This window comes from Cherax quadricarinatus, chromosome 16 (assembly GCF_038502225.1).
Source record: "Cherax quadricarinatus isolate ZL_2023a chromosome 16, ASM3850222v1, whole genome shotgun sequence".
Lineage (NCBI taxonomy): Eukaryota > Metazoa > Arthropoda > Malacostraca > Decapoda > Parastacidae > Cherax > Cherax quadricarinatus.
In genome coordinates, this window is record NC_091307.1 from 10,626,788 (window position 1) to 10,644,675 (window position 17,888).

Below are 17,888 nucleotides of genomic sequence, written 5' to 3' on the forward strand. Positions count from 1 at the left end.
TAAAACACCTAATTCTCTGTAGGCAGGGAGCTGCCTGCTTGATTATAGTCCTTAAAACTGGCTAGCGGGGTGAATTATGTACCGTGTTTCCACCCAGGGGTCCAGGCTGACAGCTAGTTTGCTCGCTGACAGTGTGTTCCCAGTCTACGGTGGTGGCTGACAGTCTGGTCGCTGATGACCAGGAGGCAGTACCAGGACAGTCTTTTCTGGTCCCACTTTTTATTTCATCAGTAATTGCATTAAACTCGCATCATGACCAGCAGCATGTTTACTGTAGAAGATATAAATATTAAAACAAATTAGAGAGGGAAAGAAATTACTATTTCTCAGGCCAGGATCCACTACGAGGCCTGGTCTGGAATCGGGCAGCGGGGGCGGTGACCCCCAGAAAACAGCCTTCTCATGAACTGTATCTCGCACTGACATTTTTTACTACATGAAATGACTGGCAAACATTTAAAGTTAACCTGTTTGGGTCATTCAGAGCAAGAAGTGATAGAGGCTCCATTACACTCAGATACACATGCTACTCTTGCAACAACATCAAATTCAAATGTCTTTATTACGTGTGCCTCTAGTAAGACATGGGTGCTGCCCATATATACATAATTATATAATTATATATATATATATATATATATATATATATATATATATATATATATATATATATATATATATATATATATATATATATGTCGTGTCGAATAGGCAGAACTTGCGATCTTGGCAACGCTCATCTTGCCATATAGGACAAGTGAAAATTTGTGTATGCAATAATTTCGCCAAAATCATTCTGAACCTAACGAAAAAAATATATTTCACTGTGTTTGTTTAGTATTAAATTACTCTAAACAAATCTAAAATATATACAGTTGGGTTAGGCTAAAATAAATTGTTCTTGTTATAATAAGGTTAGGTAAGTTTTCTAAGATTCTTTTGGTGCAAAATTAAAATTTTTTACATTAACATTAATGAAAAAAGTATGTCTTTAAACGTATAAGAGAAAATTTTAGAAAAGACTTAATTTTAAATGAGTTCTTGCTAATTGACCAGTTTTACATATTCGGCACGACATTATATATATATATGTGTGTGTGTGTGTGTGTGTGTGTGTGTGTGTGTGTGTGTGTGTGTGTGTGTGTGTGTGTGTGTGTGTGTGTGTGTGTGTGTGTGTGTGTGTGGAAATTTATTTGGTCCCTAAAATTCCACAGGACGGATACGGCATACAAAGGGTTCACAGCATGGCCGTTATGGAACGGCTGAGCTGGGTGGCCCTTAAACCCACCCATACAAAAGCGTTCTCTCCCAGATTGTCGAATGTGGATGGAAGGTACTTTTTAATTTATAGATTTACCCTTCAGGGAAGAAGTAGGTAGTTTATGGTTAGCACATTAATATTAGGATTATTAAGGCAACTGTAGATAATAATAATGTAGACTTAAGACCTTAACATAGGTAGTAATAGGCCGATAATGCGGGCAAACACTAGGTTAAGTTAGCTAGGGAGAACTGGCAGCCCTAGTTTGAACATCGAGATGCGGGTCTCAGACACAATAGCGTCCTTCTATGACCATACACCACCTGGACAAGACGTGCCGTGATCAGCAGACGGCGCCCCCCACGTGTCTTCACATATGAGACCTGGGGAAATCTGGTAGAGGCACCTCGATGTACCGTAGATGACCTCCTCCGTCAGGCCCATACAGTAAGACAAGACCTCCACCTTTTCTGTAGGATTTCTGGCCAGTGTCTGGGGAAATTTGTGAGTGAGTTGATCTGTGGGCCTGTGTGTAGCTGGCAGTGCATGTCCAGTATGTACCAGTGTCTTTTGTCAGTCTAGAAGCTAGTGTCCGTGTCTGCATAGTTATACTAGGGGATATACACCCCGTTGGATATAGGAATTTCTGAGGTGCAGGCAGGTCACTAATATCGATTGAATATTGCAGGAATTAAGGCTCCCGGTTGCACGTGGTTTCTGAGGGGAAGTCCAAAGGGGCTAAGCTTAGGAAGGTTGAAGATCAGGATATATGCTGCAACACCAAGTAAGTTAGTCCTTTATACGTGCATGCAGGCGAGTTTCTTGCAACATCAATCATTTGTGAAATTCTGTCCTATAAGCCACTTGTGAGGCTGAGCTACCGACTTCAGAGCTCGGTGTCAACAGAGTTTGCCAGGGTAGGTGACTCACTTGGAGGCAGTCCAGACAAATTTTCACTAATATATATATATATATATATATATATATATATATATATATATATATATATATATATATATATATATATATATATATATATATATATATATATATATTAGTCGTGCCGAAGAGGTAAAACTGGTCAATTATCAAGAACTCATTTAAAATTAAGTCCTTTCTAAAATTTTCCCTTATTACCTGGAGTTTACGTGGAGAGGGTTCGGGGGATCAACGCCTGTAGATAGCCCATGTTGTCTGCACAGACAGCCCATGCTGTCTGCCAGCTTAGCTCATATTTTGCGCCACTAAAGTGCTGCCCTCTGGGCCTGTCCAGGTCTGTGGGAAGCTGGTCCCACACTCACTCACACAAAGGCCTAGCAGCAAGACAGAAGGCCTACTAGCTCCTCTCGTGGGATGGCGCTGCCCGGGCCATGGGCACAACACACAAGCCTGTGTACCCACCACGACTTAACAAATAAAGTAAGAAGCCTCCGAAGAAGAAGTATGTCATTAACCACCCGCTTGCAGCATAACCAATAAACCCATTAAACATTGGTAGCAGAGGTGGTCGCAGCAGTGTGTTTGCCCGGAGAGAGGAAGGAAGGAATGAAGTTGTTCACTTCATCCCCCTACACAACAAGCATCCGTCTCTCAACGAGTTATCCTGATGTCGTGTCTGCATGACAGTACACACAGACACAGGCCAGGAGCTATGAATCGACCCCTGAAACCGCATATAGGAGAGTACAGCTCCTGACGACGTTCCAGAGATGGGACACAGCAACAAGGGGTCACAAGTGAACCAAGTTGAAGACTCAGATGAATCGCAGGGATGTTAGGAAGTATCTCTTCAGTCACAGAGTTATCAGGAAGTGGAATAGTATGGGAAGTGATGTAGCGGAGGCATAATCCATATACAGCTTTAAGAAGAGGTATGATAAAGCTCATGGAGCAGGACGAGTGGCCTAGTAGCGACCAGTGAAGAGGCGGGACCAGGAGCTATGAATCGACCCCTGAAACCACAATCAGGTGAGTACAATTAGGCGAGAATACATACACACACACACACACACACACACACACACACACACACACACACACACACACACACACACACACCAGGAAGATGCTAACATCTCACTTTCCAGTTGTAAATATAGGTGTATTCTTCACTCCTTTGTATTGATTTGATAAAGATCCGCTTACAGCGAAAGTGTGTTTTAACAGAGGTTTCATCTGCGTGTTTCTTTTCTTGATCTCAGGACATTATTTACGTTAATCAGTAAAATGGACGAGTGTTTCTGGGCAACAGTGACTGGCAGTGTACACACTACAGATTCTGAACACGATGGAGCCGCTAGTGTGCAAGGGTCCTAGTTCACTTGCCTCACTTGTGTATAATTTACCAGGTAGTCCAGCATATTGTACAATTTACCAGGTAGTCCAGCATATTGTACAATTTACCAGGTAGTCCAGCATATTGTACAATTTACCAGGTAGTCCAGCATATTGTACAATTTACCAGGTAGTCCAGCATATTGTACAATTTACCAGGTAGTCCAGCATATTGTACAATTTACCAGGTAGTCCAGCATATTGTACAATTTACCAGGTAGTCCAGCATATTGTACAATTTACCAGGTAGTCCAGCATATTGTACAATTTACCAGGTAGTCCAGCATATTGTACAATTTACCAGGTAGTCCAGCATATTGTACAATTTACCAGGTAGTCCAGCATATTGTACAATTTACCAGGTAGTCCAGCATATTGTACAATTTACCAGGTAGTCCAGCATATTGTACAATTTACCAGGTAGTTCAGCATATTGTACAATTTACCAGGTAGTCCAGCATATTGTACAATTTACCAGGTAGTCCAGCATATTATACATTTTACCAGGTAGTCCATCATATTGTACAATTTACCAGGTAGTCCAGCATATTGTACAATTTACCAGGTAGTCCATCATATTGTACAATTTACCAGGTAGTCCATCATATTGTACAATTTACCAGGTAGTCCATATTGTACAATTTATAAGGTAGTCCATCATATTGTACAATTTACCAGGTAGTCCATCATATTGTACAATTTACCAGGTAGCCCATCATATTGTACAATTTAACAGGTAGTCCATCATATTGTACAATTTACCAGGTAGTCCATCATATTGTACAATTTACCAGGTAGTCCATCATATTGTACAATTTACCAGGTAGTCCATCATATTGTACAATTTACCAGGTAGTCCAGCATATTGTACATTTTACCAGGTAGTCCAGCATATTGTACATTTTACCAGGTAGTCCAGCATATTGTACATTTTACCAGGTAGTCCAGCATATTGTACATTTTACCAGGTAGTCTAGCATATTGTACATTTTACCAGGTAGTCTAGCATATTCACTTACTTCTTGATCCAAGCTTGGATATTTCTAACAACACAAGGACTCTTGCTCCTTGGCTGCCTTGTAACACCTGACCTGGTTTCCACTGGCGCACTCCTGAAGAGTATAGAAACCTTAATGCCTGAAATAATCTTAACTGTAATTGATTACCTTTTCGTTCGAGGTCTCCTCTGAAAATCTCTTTCCTCCTCAACGTCTCTTCTTTTGCAACATTAGCAATAATCTGATTTTCAACCTAAACTGGGTCCCAAATTTCTTAAATGTCCGAGGCTGTCAAATAAGTTGTTCATTATAATGGCATACCAGAAAGTGGACCATTAAGTGGTTCTCTGATATTTTTTCTTTCCCCAAGGTTTCAGTTCAACTCGAAAATGCTTCATCCGTGCTCGTGTAACTAGAGAAAGATTCCTACATCCACTGTTATATAGAAAAAGATCACAGTCAGCAGGATTCGAAGCCACGTCAGGAAGGCTGGCAAGGATCCCGAAGTGACGCTCTAGATCACTCGGCCACAGATGCCGCAAAAACTGGGGAGCCTTGTTTACTAACCATGTTTCTTCCCAGTGAGGGCACACCAGTGTGCCTCAAGCATGGCTTCAAGCTATTTCATTCTCCTCTTGCATATTCTGTTTCCGTTTGGTGCATTAATAATATATAAACAGTTCTGTTCAGGTAGCTTCTGGTGAAAATAATAAAGACCAATCATGATTTTAGTTTTGGTTACGACTGGGAATGTTACTGGAGTGTCTGGTGCCACCTTGCCAGTTTTATTTTTTAAAGCAGTTTACTATTATATTGAAGGAAATATCTGTTGTAACCGGCGTCAATGTTTAATAACTGATGCGTCTTATGGAGAGGATGGAACAATAAATTTTTGCTTTATACATCCAAATTTTACAATTTATTGTAAATAAACTTGGAATTGTTGAATTCTGAGCAATAACCGAAGAATGAAACTTCAGACTGGCTTCAAACTTTCAGCAGTGGTGGACTACTTGAAGAAAGGTTGTTGATTTTGGGATTTGTAAGTTTTAATTTATCAAGTTTATTACATAAACTGGTTTGCGTGCAATAACTGGAGAATGTCTCTTCCGACTGGAGACTGTGAGGGTCCTCGATCACGTTAGTAGTTGACAGTCCTTGGTCCTGCCGACTGAAAAAAAGTTTTCTGCCTTTTCCTTGTACTATGTTGTAATATATCTCTAAATTTTATTCTGTTTTCTAAAAATCACCAACATACGATTTTATAAGTGGTGGGCATCCAGGGGTGGGTAGTGGGCTTCTGGGATGGGTGGTGGGCGTCCCAGGGTGAGTGGTGGGCGCCCTGGGGTGAGGGTGGGCCTACCCGTGTGGGTGTGAGGGTTAAGCTGACACACTGTGCGTTTCTTAAGGTCAAGAGACCGCGGGTCGGAGGATGACTTCTTGTGTCAAGTGACACTTTTGAACGCTTTACAAACTTATGTTAATGAGTAATCTGAGAGGTGTGTTACGAGTTAAGAAGGTGATGATAGCAGCAGCAGTGTGAGGTGGGGAACCACCACCCAGGACCTCACACTATAACCAGTGTGAGGTGGTGCATCACCACCCTGGACCCCACACTATAACCAGTGTGAGGTGGTGCATCACCACCCATGACCTCACACTATAACCAGTGTGAGGTGGTGCATCACCACCCAGGACCACACACTATAACCAGTGTGAGGTGGTGCACAACCCTGGACCTCACACTATAACCAGTGTGAGGTGGTGCACCACCACCCTGGACCTCGCACTATAACCGGTGTGAGGTGGTGCACCACTACCCTGAACCCCACACTATAACCAGTGTGAGGTGGTGCACCACCACCCTGGACCCCACACAATAACCAGTGTGAGGTGGTGCATCACCACCCTGGACCCCACAGTATAACCAGTGTGAGGTGGTGCATCACCACCCTGGACCCCACAGTATAACCAGTGTAAGGTGGTGTATCACCACCCTGGACCCCACACTATAACCAGTGTGAGGTAGAGCACCACCACCCTGGACCCCACACTATAACCAGTGTGAGGTGGTGCATCACCACCCATGACCTCACACTATAACCAGTGTGAGGTGGTGCATCATCACCCAGGACCACACACTATAACCAGTGTGAGGTGGTGCACAACCACCCTGGACCTCACACTATAACCAGTGTGAGCTGGTGCACCACCACCCTGGACCTCACACTATAACCAGTGTGAGGTGGTGCACAACCACCCTGGACCTCACACTATAACCAGTGTGAGGTGGTGCATCACCACCCAGGACCACACACTATAACCAGTGTGAGGTGGTGCACAACCACCCTGGACCTCACACTATAACCAGTGTGAGGTGGTGCACCACCACCCTGGACCCCACACTATAACCAGTGTGAGGTGGTGCATCACCACCCTGGACCCCACACTATAACCAGTGTGAGGTGGTGCATCACCACCCTGGACCCCACACTATAACCAGTGTGAGGTGGTGCATCACCACCCATGACCTCACACTATAACCAGTGTGAGGTGGTGCATCACCACCCATGACCTCACACTATAACCAGTGTGAAGTGGTGCATCACCACCCAGGACCCCACACTATAACCAGTGTGAGGTGGTGCATCACCACCTAGGACCCCACACTATAACCAGTGTGAAGTGCATCACCACCCTGGACCCCACACTATAAACAGTGTGAGGTGGTGCATCACCACCCTGGACCCCACTATAACCAGTGTGAAGTGGTGCATCACCACCCAGGACCCCACACTATAACCAGTGTGAAGTGGTGCATCACCACCTAGGACCCCACACTATAACCAGTGTGAAGTGGTGCATCACCACCCTGGACCCCTCACTATAAACAGTGTGAGGTGGTGCATCACCACCCTGGACCCCACTATAACCAGTGTGAGGTGGTGCACAACCACCCTGGACCTCACACTATAATCAGTGTGAGGTGGTGCATCACCACCCAGGATCCCACACTATAACCAGTGTGAGGTGGTGCATCACCACCCTGGACCCCACACTATAACCAGTGTGAGGTGGTACATCACCACCCAGGATCCCACACTATAACCAGTGTGAGGTGGTGCATCACCACCCTGGACCCCACACTATAACCAGTGTGAGGTGGTGCATCACCACCCAGGATCCCACACTATAACCAGTGTGAGGTGGTGCATCACCACCCTGGACCCCACACTATAACCAGTGTGAGGTGGTGCATCACCACCCTGGATCCCACACTATAACCAGTGTGAGGTGGTGCATCACCACCCTGGATCCCACACTATAAACAGTGTGAGGTGGTGCATCACCACCCTGGACCCCACACTATAACCAGTGTAAGGTGGTGCATCACCACCCAGGATCCCACACTATAACCAGTGTAAGGTGGTGCATCACCACCCAGGACCCCACACTATAACCAGTGTAAGGTGGTGCATCACCACCCAGGATCCCACACTATAACCAGTGTAAGGTGGTGCATCACCACCCAGGATCCCACACTATAACCAGTGTGAGGTGGTGCATCACCACCCAGGATCCCACACTATAACCAGTGTGATGTGGTGCATCACCACCCAGGATCCCACACTATAACCAGTGTAAGGTGGTGCATCACCACCCTGCATCCCACACTATAACCAGTGTGAGGTGGTGCATCACCACCCTGGACCCCACACTATAAACAGTGTGAGGTGGTGCATCACCACCCTGGACCCCACACTATAACCAATGTGAGGTGGTGCATCACCACCCTGGACCCCACACTATAAACAGTGTGAGGTGGTGCATCACCACCCTGGACCCCACACTATAAACAGTGTAAGGTGGTGCATCACCACCCAGGACCCCACACTATAACCAGTGTGAGGTGGTGCATCACCACCCTGGACCCCACACTATAACCAGTGTGAGGTGGTGCATCACCACCCAGGATCCCACACTATAACCAGTGTGAGGTGGTGCATCACCACCCTGGACCCCACACTATAACCAGTGTGAGGTGGTGCATCACCACCCAGGATCCCACACTATAACCAGTGTGAGGTATAGTGTTGCTCTGTTTACAGTTGACGTGTCGTACATACAATTTATGCTCACATAATACTGTCTTCTACATTTGGTTTATGGCCAAACTTGAAAAAATAGTAGTTTTAGCGGGTACTACTTCCTCAGTGCCGCCATTGCAACCAGCGACCATTCTATTTGTGAAGATATATTTTCCAATATTCAGTCTACATTGCTGCCTTCATAATATAAAGTTACGGCCTCTTTCTCTCTACTGCGGCTACTAAGAAATCCTCCTTGTCTACTCTCAACATTCCTTTATGAATGTATATGTCGTTTTTGTTTCTCTTCTCCGTCCCCGTCTTTCAACGAGGGATTTTCCACTGTCTTCAATGTTTTGCCATAATTTATATTAAGTGAGAGGGGGGGGGGGATGAGGAGACGGAAACGCAGATTGGGAGTTAGAACAGGCCGACCAGATACCCTAGTGGCTGTACTCACAGAACTATATTTTTCGGGGTATGGTGGGAATATACTAAACCCCTACGGATCATGCACCGCATGGGTATAGAATGTAATCAGGTTCGATCCGAGGAAAGGAAAGGTAGCTTCCACATAATAAGGACAGTTTTATTTTACTAAAATTTCCTCCTTGCATCGCAGCGTCTTGGTGTATGGCCAGTATTGGACCAGACACATTCTCAATCCTCCACGGGAAAGGGAGAAGCCAACAGAGGAATTGTCCTCCAGTGTTAATATTGCCCTTATAGTTGCACTCATTCTCCGAAAAGGTCAATATGGAAGTAGGCCTTGCAAAACTATTAAGGACGCCACGTACCCTTGATGCCTTAAGAGGCGCGCGAGTTCTCCTGTCTCCTAATATGTTTATTTTTTCCTTATAATCTACCCTGTTCATAATTGCTATCGCATTTGCTTTGTCTGCTTTCGTAAGGTAAAGTCCAGGATCCTTCCCTAATTCGTGGTATAACCTAACAAATCTTTGAGGACAATTGTGTTGCAGAGATCTGAACTTAGCTCAGACCTCCGCAAGGAAAGATCCTTAAGGAAAGATCCTGGACCTCACCTAATGAAAGCAGACAAAGCAAATGCGATAGTAATTATGGACAAGGTAGATTATAGTGGAAAAATAATATATTAGAAAACGGGGAAATGACGTGCCCTTAACACTTCGGTTTTCACATCTAGTGTGTACACTATTCTGTATTGTGGCTGTGATGAACTATGTACACGTAGGTGAAACTACCTATAATATCAATACAAGCTCAGGATCACAAATATTTATGTATAACAATGTAAGGAACGTCCGCATAATGTGAATCAGAGTAAGGCATAGATAATCATATGAAAGTGAGAGGAACAGGCGAAAGTGTCTCGGGGCTGCCATCATCAAGTTTCAAACACCATCGAATAAAATCACAGGTAATTCACAATTGCAAAACCCTCGCCCACACTATTCCTGAGCATAATGTTATATGGAATTCTACTGGTAGAGATACTATGATTCTCTGACCCCTCGAGGGAGGTTCCTCGACGCTGGTGAGGGGTTCTTTATCTAGGGAATTGGATCTGTGCTCCAGTTCCCTGAATTAAGCCTGAAACCATCCCCCACAGGTGCTGTAAAATCCTACGGGTTAAGCGCTCCCCCATGATTATAATAATACTCTGGTCCTGTGATCCAGTGTCACTTGGTCTTGCCTCACCTTCATTTTCAGCACCACCACCCAGGCAGCAACTCTGGTCTCGCTTATTCACGTGCACTTTCCCTACCACCCGACTCATCATTAATAGCACCTGACTCTTACCTTTTATAAGTGAAACTCATCGCTGAGCAATACATTATTTTTGTTAAAAAGTCTTGCTTGGTCTACCTGTCGATGTTTAACTAATGAATGACTGCCACGGATTTAAAGTTGCATAATTCCACACACACACACACACACACACGCACACACACACACAGTATATTATGCACACAATGTATGACGGGGCATGTCAGTATCGTGAACAGTTGTCAGTAGTAGAAGGTAGGCACTGGTATGAATACAGTTGGTGACCTTCTACTTAAGGACTAGAATGAATATTTTAAATTTAAGTTTGATAATTACGTCTGGTTGCAGTCGTTCTTTTGAAATATTGGGTCTCTGATGGATCACTGCTGCTGATAATGCTGTCATCTTGACATCTAGTTTATTACTCCTGTGACTTCCTACTGGATGCTGTGTTTATCTCAATAATTTGTTCAACTATTCTAGTTGTGAAGTAACGTCCTGTCTCGCCAATCTTTCCGCACACCAGTCCTTCCCCACACTAATACTCCCCACTCACCACTCCTCTCCCCAATCCTCCCCCCCCCCACTCACCAGTTTCATATCTGTGCATCTTGAAGGTCCTGGAAAAAGAGAGTCTAATAGAGAATAATGTTCTTTGTCTCTTTTTATTACATCCAGTTCTGTTGCTTGCAGAAACATTTGTCTGTGTATGGCAATGTGCGCTTCTGTTGCGTGGTGCTTTATGTCAATGCTTGCTTCTGTTTGGCGGTGTTTATGTATAGTGATACTTATCAGTGTATGGTGGTGTATGGTAAAGTTTTCTGGTGTATTATAGTGTTATTTTACACTTTTCATAGCTTGCCCTGATGCTCCATGATCCCTACTGAGTCACCTCTTTATCCTGGCTGATTTGTTTAATGAAATGGATGAAGTCTTTTTTTTTCAGGTCTAGTCGATGCGGGTGCAATTTTTGGGGATTCTGTACAATAACTGGAGAATGCATCTTCTGGTTAGCTTTAAACTTTCAGTGCTGATATATGCACAAAGTTATTAAGTACCAAGTATATTAAACAAATTGATTACTATAAAATATTTGTCTCTCAGATAAGGAAAGTACGTCCCTTCAGTTTATCTTCACAACTTGGGCTTCTTAGCAGAAGGTTTGAATCAGTTGTTGGGGAAGACTGCGTATGTCCTAATTTGTCATTTTTATTGGAAAAATAGTATAATAATGCCTAAGTAATAAATTGTGAATGCCTCTTGTGATCCGCTACAAAACTTCGTTTCTAATATTTAACTGCATTACACTCATGCCGCACTCTGCACTATTCTTATCGTAGCTACCGAGGTACAGGGCACTGGAGTTATACCATACCTTTCTTGGATCACGCAGCGACTGAACTACATCTACTTAACAAAAGGTTTACTGTGGCAGCAAGCAAGGAGTGATTCACTGAAACAGTCTCTAAAATTCAAGGAACCTATGGTGTTAAACATATAATATCTGTATATTAATGCAGTCTCTTACTTGAGATTGTATAGTTACCTTTTTGTTTTCTTTCCTTCATTCCATGCAAGTATAACACTGATTCTTTCCTCGTAATGTTCATCAGACTTATTCGCCAAGTTTATCATTGTCACACACTGTATTTATCACTGTCACTCGCGATGTTTTTATCACTGCCACACATTCATCATAACAACACATTCACTGACTCACAAATGAGCGTCCGAGGTGAAGTTGCCGTGGAGGCGACCTGAACGAAGCATCGCACCAAAACACTGGCACACACACGTTTCCCAGGCTCGTGAAAAACTTAACACTCCCTGTTTACAAGCCCCTTATTGATAAACACAGTTATTTGATTTGTGAGCATTTTCATTTTTATCTGAATGATAAACCTATTAAATTATTTACATATGTAAAATATGGTTCGATTTTGGTCTGACAGACTTTGTGACCGAGACTTTAAGAATATACACGCTGAGGGGTATGTCTGTATGCCTATTTTAGAGATTAAAGTATCCTTGACTGGTGGAGAACAAGCTATATGCAGCCTTAATGAACCTTTGGTAGTCGAGAAGCTTTTAAAAGCAAGTTAACCAATCCACCGAGGCTTCAGAGCAGTGAAACAGTGTTTGTTGACTCGAAGTAACGGTAACTGAACCAGTTAACCAATCCACCGAGGCTTCAGAGCAGTGAAACAGTGTTTGTTGACTCGAAGTAACGGTAACTGAACCAGTTAACCAATCCACCGAGGCTTCAGAGCAGTGAAACAGTGTTTGTTGACTCGAAGTAACGGTAACTGAACCACGAGTATAGATTTAACAGCGGGTTTAGAGGCGTACATACATACACACAATATATAAACTGAGAGTTTACTTTAAGCCCTATTTTAGGGATTAAATATTTCTTGTTGTCTTTCTTGTTTCTTAAACTAAACAGAGCGAAACGTTTTCCCTATAGAAACTTGTGTGCATACTATATATAAACGAGATTTTAGAGTTTGTCACCGAAGTGGTTAGTTTATGTGGCACCTCCATATCCATCCAGTGGATGGTTACCTGGAGGTTATTCCGGGGATCAACGCCCCCGCGGCCCGGTCCATGACCAGGCCTCCCGATGGATCAGGGCCTGATCAACTAGGCTGTTACTGCTGGCCGCACGCAGTCCAACGTACGAGCCACAGCCCGGCTGATCCGGCACTGACTTTAGGTATCTGTCCAGCTCTCTCTTGAAGGCAGCCAGGGGTTTATTGGCAATTCCCCTAATGCTTGATAGGAGGCTCTTGAACAGTCTTGGGCCCCGGACACTTATGGTGTTTTCCCTTAGTGTACCAATGGCGCCCCTACTTTTTATTGGGGGCATTTTGCATCGCCTGCCCAGTCTTTTAGTTTCGTAGGGAGTGATTTCTGTGTGCAGATTTGGGACCATTCCTTCCAAGATTTTCCAAGTGTAGATTATGATATATCTCTCCCTCCTGCGTTCCAACGAGTACAAGTCAAGTAGTTAAGGTGCTTGACAGAACTTATAGGTGCAGTAAAGGATCTCTGTACACTCTCTAGATCTGCGATTTCACCTGCTTTGAATGGAGATGTTAATGTACAGCAGTATTCCAGCCTAGAGAGAACAAGTGATTTGAAAAGGATCATCATTGGCTTGGCATCTCTCGTTTTGAACGTTCTCATTATCCATCCTATCATTTTCTTTGCACGTGCGATCATGGCACTGTTGTGATCCTTGAAAGTGAGATCCTCAGACATTACTACTCCCAGGTCCCTTACATTATTTTTCCACTCTATTGTATGGCCAGAGTCTGTAGTATACTCTGTTCTAGTTATTATCTCCACCAGTTTTCCATAACGGAGTAGTTGGAATTTGTCCTCATTGAACATCATATTGTTTACCGTTGCCCACTGGAAAACTTTGTTTATATCTTCTTGGAGGTTAACCGCGTCCTCAGCAGATGACAGCCTCATGCAGATCCTAGTATCATCCGCAAAGGATGATACGGTGCTGTGGTGTATATCTCTGTTTATGTCTGATATGAGGATAAGGAATAAGATGGGGGCGAGTACTGTGCCTTGTGGAACAGAGCTCTTCACTATGGCAGCCTCCGATTTAACTCTGTTGACCACTACTCTTTGTGTTCGATTTGTTAGGAAGTTGAAGATCCATCTCCCCACTTTGCCAGTTATTCCTTTAGCACGTATTTTATGGGCTATTACGCCATGATCGCATTTGTCAAATGCTTTTGCAAAGTCTGTGTATATTACATCTGCATTCTGATTTTCTTCCAGTGCATCCAAGGCCATATCATAGTGATCCAGTAGTTGTGAGAGGCAGGAGCGACCTGCCCTGAACCCATGTTGCCCTGGATTGTGCAGATTTTGGGAATCCAGGTGATCTGCAATCCTGCTTCTTAGCACTCTTTCAAAGATTTTTATGATGTGGGACGTCTGAGCTATTGGTCTAAAGTTCTTAGCTAATGCTTTGCTGCCACCTTTATGGAGTGGGGCTATATCCGTGGTTTTAAGTGACTGTGAAATTTCACCCATGTCCAAGCTCCTCCTCCATTTTGTACTTAGGGCACGCGAGAGGGGTTTCTTGCAGTTCTTAATAAAAACAGAGTTCCACGAGTCTGGGCCCGGGGCTGAGTGCATAGGCATGTTGTCAATGGCTTTTTCGAAATCTATCGGAGTTAGGGTAATGTCGGAAATCTGGCATACATTTATGGAGTTTTGAGGCTCATTCATGAAGAAATCATTTGGGTCGTCGATCCTCAGACCGATTAGTGGTTCACTAAACACAGAGTCGTACTGGGATTTCAATATTTCACTCATTTCCTTGTTATCATCTGTGTAAGTCCCATCCTGTCTGAGTAAGGGCCCGATTCTATATGTGGTATTTGCCTTGTTTTTGGCATATGAAAAAAAATATTTTGAATTTCTTTCAATTTCACTAATAGCTTTAAACTCCTCCTGTCTCTCCTGGTTCCTGTAAGAGTCATTGAACTCAAGTTCGATAGTTTCCACTTCCCTGGTCAGCGCCTCCTTTCGTGTATCAGATATTCTAGCACTCCTGAGGAGCTCAGTGACTCTTCGTCGTCTTCTGTAGAGGGAGCGTCTTTCTCTCTCCAGTTTACTCCTGCTCTTCTTCTTTTTTAGGGAAATATGCCTAGAACATGCTTCGGCTGCCAGGAAGTTGATCCTTTCAAGGCAATGGCTTGGATCCATGTCATTTAAGATATCTTCCCAACATGTTTCGTTTAGGACATGGTTTACCTGGTCCCAGTTGATGTTCTTGTTGTTGAAGTTGTATTTTGTGAAGACACCTTCACAGGTACATGCATTCTGCTGATCAGGACCCCTATGCATGTACGTCTGGACTTCGATTAGGTTGTGATCGGAATTAGTTGTTTTTGATATTCTTATGTCTCTTATCAGGTCCTCATTATTTGTGAAGATAAGGTCAAGTGTGTTTTCTAGTCTTGTTGGCTCCACTATCTGCTGGCTTAAGGTGTGTTTTTCGCAGAGACTTAGTAGCTCATTTGTGTGTGGCCTTTCATCTGCGCTACCTCTGGGGATTGTTTCAGCTATAACATTATTTGCTACATTCTTCCATTTTGTATGCCTTAGGTTGAAATCACCAAGCAGTAAGATGTTTGGGGATGGAGCTGGAAAGTTTTTCAAACAGTAATCAATTTTCAGCAGCTGTTCCTTGAACTGTTATGAGGTTGCATCTGGTGGCTTATATACAACCACAATGACTAGGTTTTGGTTCTCGATCTTTATTGATAGAACTTCAACTACCTCATTTGTGGTGTTCAGCAACTCCGTGCAGACGAGGGACTCTTTGACATACAGGCCAACCCATCCCCCTTGTTGCCTGTTCTTTCTGTCGCATCTAAAAAGGTTGTAACCACTTATCCATATTTCACTGTCAAAGTGATCTTTTGTGTGAGTCTCTGTGAAGGCTGCAAACATTGCATTAGACTCCTCTAGAAGTCCACTGATAAAAAGTATTTTGCTGTTGGTGGGTGGCTTAAGACCCTGTATATTAGCAAATATGAACGAGGTTGTATTCTGTGTTTGTTGGGGGGATTTTGTTATTGGCATCAGTAGTTGTAATTCTGGAGGGCCATGGGTGGCCACTGGCTGCGCCTCCAGTCCAACAAGGCTCCAAGGTGGACTATTTTTGTTATTTCCTTCCATTTTCTTTTTCCGTTTCCTGCCACTAAAAAATCACCTGGAGTTGGGTTGTCGTAGCTACTATCGTTTGTCTTGTGGGGTCTGTTCCTCCTGGTCCCTTTTAGATGGTATGCAGGGCAGTCGATGTTGTAACACTGCTTCTGGAGGACCGAGGAGTGACACATTTTTGGGTGAAAGAAAGTACAGGAAGAAGAACGACACACTCCTTTAGACAGGAGGTCGCTACATTTTTTTGGGATGCTCAAAGTTGCATGTCCCATTTTTTTCCCCTGATATTCCATGCTTACAGATGCCCCAAGCATAATATTTGCACAATTTCACCTGGTAGTGGCTAGTTTATGTGGCACCCCATATCCATCCAGTGGATGGTAGTGGTTAGTTTATGTGGCACCTCCATATCCATCCAGTGGATGGTAGTGGTTAGTTTATGTGGCACCTCCATATCCATCCAGTGGATGGTAGTGGTTAGTTTATGTGGCACCTCCATATCCATCCAGTGGATGGTAGTGGTTAGTTTATGTGGCACCTCCATATCCATCCAGTGGATGGTAGAGGTTAGTTTATGTGGCACCCCCATATCCATCCAGTGGATGGTAGTGGTTAGTTTATGTGGCACCCCATATCCATCCAGTGGATGGTAGTGGTTAGTTTATGTGGCACCTCCATATCCATCCAGTGGATGGTAGTGGTTAGTTTATGTGGCAGCTCCATATCCATCCAGTGGATGGTAGAGGTTAGTTTATGTGGCACCCCCATATCCATCCAGTGGATGGTAGTGGTTAGTTTATGTGGCACCCCATATCCATCCAGTGGATGGTAGTGGTTAGTTTATGTGGCACCTCCATATCCATCCAGTGGATGATAGTGGTTAGTTTATGTGGCACCTCCATATCCATCCAGTGGATGGTAGTGGTTAGTTTATGTGGCACCTCCATATCCATCCAGTGGATGGTAGTGGTTAGTTTATGTGGCACCTCCATATCCATCCAGTGGATGGTAGTGGTTAGTTTATGTGGCACCTCCATATCCATCCAGTGGATGGTAGTGGTTAGTTTATGTGGCACCCCCATATCCATCCAGTGGATGGTAGTGGTTAGTTTATGTGGCACCCCCATATCCATCCAGTGGATGGTAGTGGTTAGTTTATGTGGCACCCCCATATCCATCCAGTGGATGGTAGTGGTTAGTTTATGTGGCACCCCCTTATCCATCCAGTGGATGGTAGTGGTTAGTTTATGTGGCACCCCCATATCCATCCAGTGGATGGTAGTGGTTAGTTTATGTGGCACCCCATATCCATCTAGTGGATGGTAGTGGTTAGTTTATGTGGCACTTCCATATCCATCCAGTGGATGGTAGTGGTTAGTTTATGTGGCACCTCCATATCCATCCAGTGGATGGTAGTGGTTAGTTTATGTGGCACCTCCATATTCATCCAGTGGATGGTAGTGGTTAGATTATGTGGTACCTCAATATCCATCCAGTGGATGGTAGTGGTTAGTTTGTGGCACCTCCATATCCATCCAGTGGATGGTAGTGGTTAGTTTATGTGGCACCCCCATATCCATCCAGTGGATGGTAGTGGTTAGTTTATGTGGCACCTCCATATTCATCCAGTGGATGGTAGTGGTTAGATTATGTGGTACCTCAATATCCATCCAGTGGATGGTAGTGGTTAGTTTGTGGCACCTCCATATCCATCCAGTGGATGGTAGTGGTTAGTTTATGTGGCACCTCCATATCCAT

The 17,888-nt window shown here is 43.9% G+C and overlaps 1 protein-coding gene across 2 annotated transcripts in view; it reads right to left on the minus strand.

The window, feature by feature from the left end:
• Positions 1 to 12,156, minus strand: part of LOC128688865 (uncharacterized) — a 368,838-nt gene extending 356,682 nt beyond the window's left edge. The window contains exon 1 of one of the 2 annotated variants that reach the window (XM_070085401.1): positions 11,977 to 12,156. In XM_070085401.1, coding sequence (XP_069941502.1) covers positions 11,977 to 12,065 — 89 coding nt within the window. In that variant the 5' untranslated portion in view covers positions 12,066 to 12,156. The remainder of the gene's footprint in view (positions 1 to 11,976) is intronic. The other variant, XM_070085400.1, reaches the window with a different exon arrangement.
• Between the last annotated feature and the right edge of the window lie 5,732 nt (positions 12,157 to 17,888).